At 36.9% G+C, this 7,523-nt stretch overlaps 1 protein-coding gene across 1 annotated transcript; it reads left to right on the forward strand.

Moving 5' to 3' along the window:
• On the forward strand, positions 2,180 to 4,589 carry LOC107636086. The gene is made up of 6 exons (XM_021122344.1): positions 2,180 to 2,231; positions 2,333 to 2,568; positions 3,426 to 3,536; positions 3,763 to 3,855; positions 3,948 to 4,019; positions 4,143 to 4,589. The coding sequence occupies exons 1-6, from the start codon at positions 2,180 to 2,182 to the stop codon at positions 4,587 to 4,589; spliced, it is 1,011 nt and encodes a 336-aa protein (XP_020978003.1).

The raw sequence follows: 7,523 nt of genomic DNA on the forward strand, positions 1-7,523 counted from the left end.
TCAGTTACAAATAATTAAATAGAAGGATAAATTAATTAAATAAAATGTTAAATTAAGTAGTAGGAGAAACGGGCTACTCAACTCAAATAACAAAAAAATTTAAATTTGAAATCAAATAAGTTAGTTAAGTAAAAGCCGAAAAATCTGATTGAGATGAAGTTGTTAGGATTTCAAAAAACCACCCAACATTTTAGCAAAATTTGAAATCAAATAAGCTAGTTAAGTAAAAGCCAGAAAATCTGATTGAGATGAAGTTGTTAGGATTTCAAAAACCACCCAATATTTTAGCAGTCAGTGTCTCCCCTCTTCATAACCTACTCTGCGCCTCCTTCACCCCGAACCACTTTATAATTCTTATTTCAGATAGATTTTGCACGAAAACTGAGCTTATTCCTCTGCACAATAATCATGTCCTTTTAATCATTGAGAATAAGGCTCTTAAATTTAACCAAAGGGTTGTAGTGATTCTGAAACCGTAATTTTTGGTTCTATAATTTCTGCCCGGTCACCTAAGGTGAATAAATTTTCTATCATTGTTCCTTTTTCACTCTTATGTAATTAATTTATATCTTTCTGCAATTCATGATTAGTTTGATGATGATTTTTTCTATGTAACAGATTTTCGTCTTTTTCATTAGCTCTTTTTCGTAATATTTTTCTGTTGTTACTGCAACATAGTTCCAAACAACAAAGATAAGCACTAGGTCACGTTGTTATCATTTTTATTCTCCAAATTGTGCCTTCAAAAATTTTTTATCTTCTTTTAACCGAGTTCCAGCACTAGCAGAACAAGCAGTTATAACACAAGCACTACAAGCAGGAGCCCTTGATTCTCTTCTTTCCACAGAGTTCCGAGACAGTTCCAGCACACCGGCGCCTGCCGCCTGTATCAGCGTCCTTCATCCACCGCCGCTGCAGCACCCCTGTCCCCTTTCTTTTTGCCCTGTTCTAGTTCTATTCTTCCAGATTCTGGTCCATTTTCCTGTTTAATTTTACTAAGTTTGATTAATTTGGTTAATTATTTGATTTTGGAGCGAAAACACTTGGGCCCAACTTCTCAAAATTCTTCATTCATCTTCGAATTAACTTGAGGCAAACACTTTTGTGGCCCAATTTCTCCTTTCCCATTTATTTATCTATTTATTTTTATCTATTAATGTCTTTTATCTATTTGTCTCTCTTTCTTTTTTTTTGGTCTTACAGAACATACACACTCTCCCTCAGTTTAACCCAGAATTCGAACCCTTTTTAATACGATAGATATTTACATCTCAGATGTTACTATTTAACAAATTCTCTAATGCTCGATTTGCTTTGATTTAATCAAGGTTACATTAATTTCTCATTTTACTTAGACAAATGTTTGTTGGGGATGAAAAATTGTTGCCATGTCATCTTTAACACCACATAGTTTGTCTCCTTTATTAGCACCTTTGAAAGTTGATAACAAACTTTTCATGATTATTTAATTTCATTTATTTATTATTATTCAGCAACAAAATTGCTATATAATGTCTTAAATGTTGTTTGAAACTTGATTGATATAATTGGTATAGTCATTGTGCACTATTTGGTTTTTCATTGGCGTTCTATTGTTGGTTCTCTAAGGACCTTGTGTTGTGTAAAGAAATAATCAAATGCCAAGGAAACCTCGGTACACCGTTAGTAATGCATTCGGAACTATAGCTGGCCCTAATAGTCAAACCCACGCTACTCCGGTGAGTTATTTAATGCACCAGTTATTTAAAATGTTCATTTGCCTTGTAGTATATACACTTCTTCAATATAATTTGTGGGAAATTCGAATAAAATAAATTGATGTTCAAACTGCTTTGTTTTTAGCAAACGGATGGAACGCATGATACGGGAGCAGATACTTCAAGTGCACAGCGACGTGCAAGCGCCCCTCCACCTCCGCGTTTCGGCAACGGTGCTTGACAATCCCGTGTTAACGCCATACCGTTTCGACTACCTCGCAATGAAACACGGCTAGCTTCGTCAAGTGACATTGGGGACGCTCGAGCTCCTGCGAAAAATAGAAAGCATCCACCGGATTCACATGAAGGTGTAGATGACCATTCAGAAGATGAAGACTATGACTCGGAGGCGGATGAGATCGAGTCATTCGATGACCATCTAGACAACATATTTGCCGCACATAAAGTTGAACGTCAAGGCAATGCCAACAGCAAAAAAAAAAGACACTGATTATTGGGTTGTTGATGTCATAGGTATTCTTCTGATACTTGCTTCTTAGTAAATGTAATGATTCTTCTCCATGCATTATATTCTCTTAGTAAACTAACATTTGAAGTTTGTTCATTGCTGTTAGAAAGTGCTGTGATCTCTTCTATGGAGCTGACTGTTAAGGAGGCATTAGCACTTCCTCCTGGAAAGAAGATCGTTCTACACCATAACAGAGAGTTGCAACAAGTTGGTCAGGCAGCGGGCTTATTGAGCGGGTTCTTGGGGACATTGCGGTCTGATTTTCAACAATTACTAATTTGTGCAAAGAGTTGGAAGACAATGAGCAAGGCTTCCAAGGAGCATGCGTATGACCAGGTTAAGGTAATGTTTACTCTTTTGTTTGATAAAGTAAGACGCTACCAATGCTCAGTGTAAATTGCAATTTTTTTACATATTAAATGAACAATAGAAGGAAAGATTAAGACGCACACACATGATATCGACCATACGAATTTTTATAGAATATTCGATAAATTTCGAAGGAATTTTTTGTATAGTTTAAATTGCACTATATAATTATACAGCTTAATCCCCAATTAATCTGATCCTTCGTGTATAGCAATGTAACTAATAATTATAGTAATAATAATAACAATAATAATGATAAAACTTATAAACCTCATGAGAATGTTAAAGCTGCTTCTATTGCTATTAATTAGAGAGTGACTAGCTATTATTTATGATTTTCGGTTAGATAAAAATGTCTGAGAAAAATAAATTTGGAACACATTTGCACAAGTTGATTATGTTACCGTCCTAACTTTGAAATTTTGAATGTTTATGTGGTTTTAATTTTTTCTTGAGAGATTATTTCATTGTTTCCTAGCTGTGGGGATGCTATTTTTTTGTGATGCAACTCTCCGTTAGTAGGTGGATTTCTTTGGTTTTCTATTTTATTTGTTTTAGTCTGGTAAATTAGAGAAGGATAGTGCATGTTAGGTTTCTTGTAGTTGACTTCTGTGAATTTTGTTGTCGAGAATTGTTGATGTCATAAAGTATGTCTTTTGATAATACATTAGTCTGTTTGAGGTGGTTAATTATTATATGTTGTCTTTTGATCTGAACTACTTGTAGCGAGTATTTCACTATGAGGACGATAAAAGAGGGTGGATAAAGCGGGAATTTTACAAAGAATAGGAAGTTGCTGGAGGAATTCAAGAAATCATTTGTTCCATAAGGTTTATGACGAAGAACTAACTTTTGAGCAAAATATCAAGCGTAAGCCAGCAAGAATAGAGGCAAATCACTGGAAAAAGTTTCTTCAATATCGATTGGACGATGACACGAAGGTAACAAATATGTAGTTGAAATTTCATTGTATGCGATTTTAAATGGTAATGAATTACTACTAAATATGCTGAATTTATTGTGATAGTGGAAATACTACTACCCAAAAGTTCATCACCAAATCATTTTTTGTTTCCTGAAGTTGTACGCTCAAGGCTGATTTATAAAATCATTAACAGTGTAGCAATTTATCCCGATAACATTTATTTTTCTTCATTTTGTATGTAGGAGAAGTGTAGAAAAAATGCCGTTAATCGTTCAAAGCAACAATACACACATACCAGAGGTTCTAAAATGATGGCAAGAAAGAGACACAAAGAAGTAATTAATTTAACTTCAGTTCAAGAATATTGACGTGTTTCTGGTAATACAGTGTTGTCTTTAATACAAATTTGTGTTGATGATTGTTATAGGAGCAACGACAGGGAAGGCCTATTGGGAGAGGAGAGGGATGGACCATGAGTCATAAAAAAAAAGAATGGAAAGTATATGAATGAAAAAGCGCGTTTGGTTGGGGTAAATCATGTTCATTACTTTTTCAAATTTTCCTTTGCAATTACTATCATTGAATTTAGATTAGTGTAAATCCGGACCTCACATGTTTGCAGGAAGCAATTGAACTTATTGAGAGCCAAGACCCCTCTAGCAAGGAATTTTCACAGAATGATTTCCTTGCACAAGTGCTTGGAAAGGAGCACCTAGGAAGAGTTCGTGGACTCGGTATTGGTACATGTCCGAGTCGGTATTTTTGTAACATTCCAGAGCAGTCGGACTACGGTGTACAGATTGAGGAGTATCAGATGAAAATTGTGAAACTCAAGGCGGAGGCAGCAGAACTCAAGGCGGAGGCAGCAGAACTCAAGGCGGCAGCAGCAGAGAAAAAGGCAAAGAGACAGAGAATAGAGACAGAGGCAGCTGAAGGGAAGGCAAAAATACAGACAATGGAAAATTTGTTGACATACGTAATCCAGCAACAAGGAGGTAATTTGCCACCTAAAATAGCTGCGGATTTGGATTCTTTGAGAAGTGCACCAACCTCATCCCATGCAAGATGATGTGTGGGCACTAATGATTTGACTTATCAGTGTTGGAATCGGAATACTCTTTTATTGTTTACTTTCATAATGACTTTTGAGATATTTATTTGTAGTTTTTTATCTTGTTGACTTTATTTGTAGTTTACAGTAATGGATGCACTGAATGCAAATTATCATTATAATGATTCACCTTTGCAAAATTAATTATGTTTCGTTTCGTGTGTTGTTTTTGGATTGGCGGTTGGTTATTTTAATAAATTAACGCAATTGAGTAGATGAACATATAAAGAATAAAAGAGTTGTCATATTTTATTATAAATTCTAGTTTTTTTTTAAAAAAGTGTTACTCGACATTTGGCAGCGGTTTTAAATCCACTGCTATATTCATAACAGGATTAGTAAACGTATGGCATTTTGCAGCGGTTACCGCTGCAATCTCCCTTAAATCATATTTTCACGATTTAGTAGTGGATGAAACCGCTGCAAAATAATGCCGCTGTAAAATATCATTTAGCAGCGGTTGTACCAGCGGTTACTAATAACCGCTGCTAAGGGTTTAGCCGCACATATCTTTCAGCAGATTTATCAACCTCTGCTATCCGTTTGGCAGCGGTTAAAAACCGCTGCTAATCCTATACATAACCGCTGCTATTTGCCAAATTTGGTGTAGTGATATGTATCTATTGTATATTTTAAATGTTTTCACATGTGTGCCAATGAGTCATAATTTTAAGAGTAAAGGACAAATCCGTCCCTGACCTTTTTTTCTGCGGACATTTTTGTCCCCGAGGTTTGGAAAATACTTTAATGTCCCTGATCCTCCAAAAAAGTGGACATATTTACCCCTCCGTTAGAGTTGCTCCGTTTGCCCTGACGGAAAACGGTGACGTGGCTCCCGTGGCGCTGACTTGGCCGTTACGGGCTGCCACGTGGGATGGACTTTTGAAAAGAGGACGTATTAGTCCTTTCACACCAAAACGTGTAGCTTTTCAAAACAGGACATATTAGTCCTCTCACCCCAAAACGACGCTGTTTCTCCCCCACCCCTCCAAACACACTTTAATCCCCTTCTGCATTTCCAATCAACAATACTTCACTAAATCCAGAAGCAGAAAATTCAGCACTTCCAGTTCTGCAATTCCAGAATCATCAGCAATGCATCCAAAACATATAAACAAAGAATCAACAGAGTAACAAATCGCAGCAACATCAGCGAAATTTCAAGAAAAATGAGAGGCAAGAGTCTAAGCAAATTCAGATTCAACAAGCAATTCAGCGACATATTCACCAACAACAGAGCACAAATTCAATTTCACAGGCTCAGTTCACAATTCAACCAGTCCAGATTGTGCAATTTATGAAGAACATGTAAGAACTCCTTATAATTCTGGAAAAATTGCTACACTCTCAAATAGAATCAACAACTTATCAGAAATTGCATATGGAGAAAATGAATCTGAGAGAATAAGAAAAATTATGCAAACAGCACCTGAGAGCTTGAAGGAGTGAGATCAGATAAACTCTCCGGTCCACTGATTACATGCCTTCCTTGACGAGAAGCTTCCCGTTGAGAACTGTTGCATCATAAGATGCCATATTGGTTCATATGCTGGCGATAGAGTGCCAATTTCCAGTGAGAGGATCCAATACCTTTCTCATCTAAATACACACCTCACCTAAAGCCTCCCTTTCACAACTAAACTTGATTTCATTCTCCCCAAAATCCAAATCCTCCTCAACAAACACTAAATTCCCTAACTTTATGAAAGCAACTTCACCACAAAGCCAGTAACTTTACCATCAACTGGAAATAATTTAACTTTGGAGCACAGAGATATCAATTTACAAAAAGGCAAAAGTTTAGAAGCAGCACATAGAAAAAATCTCAGTTTTATCTGAAATAGCAATCACTAAGGACCCCACGACAGGACTCACGGAGACGTCGTCGTCAGTGCGTATGCACTTGCCGAGTATGAAGGGAGTGGGAGTGAGCAAGGGCTTGTGGTCGAGCGAAGACGATGCGGAGGTTGAGGAAGGAGAAGAGAGAGAGCCAGCACCGCCGCGTACGGAGACGGAAACGGAGGAGAAGCTGGCGGGAGTGGTTCCGGTTCCGGTGGCGGCGATGATTGAGGGCTCGGCCTGGCAAAGGAGCCACTCGATGGTCTGGCCGTCAGACTTGTGGTCGAGCTCCGTCGGATGCCATGGGTCGAAATTCTCCCTTTCTTCCTTTACCCGCTTCACCTTCACACTGAATTCGAAGGAGTAGGGCTCAAGGATTTCATAGATTGGGGGTGGGGGAGAAACGGCGTCGTTTTGGTGTGAGAGGACTAATATGTCCTGTTTTAAAAAGCTACACGTTTTGGTGTGAAAGGACTAATACGTCCTCTTTTCAAAAGTCCATCCCACGTGGCAGCCCGTAACGGCCAGGTCAGCGCCACGGGAGCCACGTCACCATTTTCCGTCAGGGCAAACGGAGCAACTCTAACGGAGGGGTAAATATGTCCACTTTTCGGAGGGTCAGGGACATTAAAGTATTTTCCAAACCTCGGGGACGAAAATGTCCGCAGAAAAAAAGGTTAGGGACGGATTTGTCTTTTACTCTAATTTTAATTATTTAATATTTTTTATTTTATATTCATACGTGTGTTTATTTATTGATTTTAATATGATGAGTTAATAATAAGTTATATTTTGTGATTTTAGAATATTTATTTTTGCAAGTTTTTTTTGTCACTTTTATTTACGAGTTGACTTATTTTAATTCCCAAAATTATCAAAAGTTTAACTAAAATTTTTTTAAGTTATATAGAAATACTTAATTTTGATTTGGTTTTCATATTCACAGTATAATGAATTAGTCCATATAGCTCATTGTTTTGAGCAAATTATGTTTTCATTTTTGAGAAAAATAATTTTTATATTTATTTTTTTTCATAATAAAATTATAAATAT

This window comes from Arachis ipaensis, chromosome B04 (genome assembly GCF_000816755.2).
Source record: "Arachis ipaensis cultivar K30076 chromosome B04, Araip1.1, whole genome shotgun sequence".
Lineage (NCBI taxonomy): Eukaryota > Viridiplantae > Streptophyta > Magnoliopsida > Fabales > Fabaceae > Arachis > Arachis ipaensis.

What these genes read in the sequence shown, in the direction of transcription:
- LOC107636086 (XM_021122344.1), top strand. Translation starts at nt 2,180, where the DNA reads ATGCCAACAGCAAAAAAAAAAGACACTGATTATTGGGTTGTTGATGTC. An exon ending in ATGCGTATGACCAGGTTAAG is followed by an intron (nt 2,569 to 3,425) that starts GTAATGTTTACT and finishes TTGTTCCATAAG; the next exon opens with GTTTATGACGAAGAACTAAC. An exon ending in CAAGAAAGAGACACAAAGAA is followed by an intron (nt 3,856 to 3,947) that starts GTAATTAATTTA and finishes TGATTGTTATAG; the next exon opens with GAGCAACGACAGGGAAGGCC.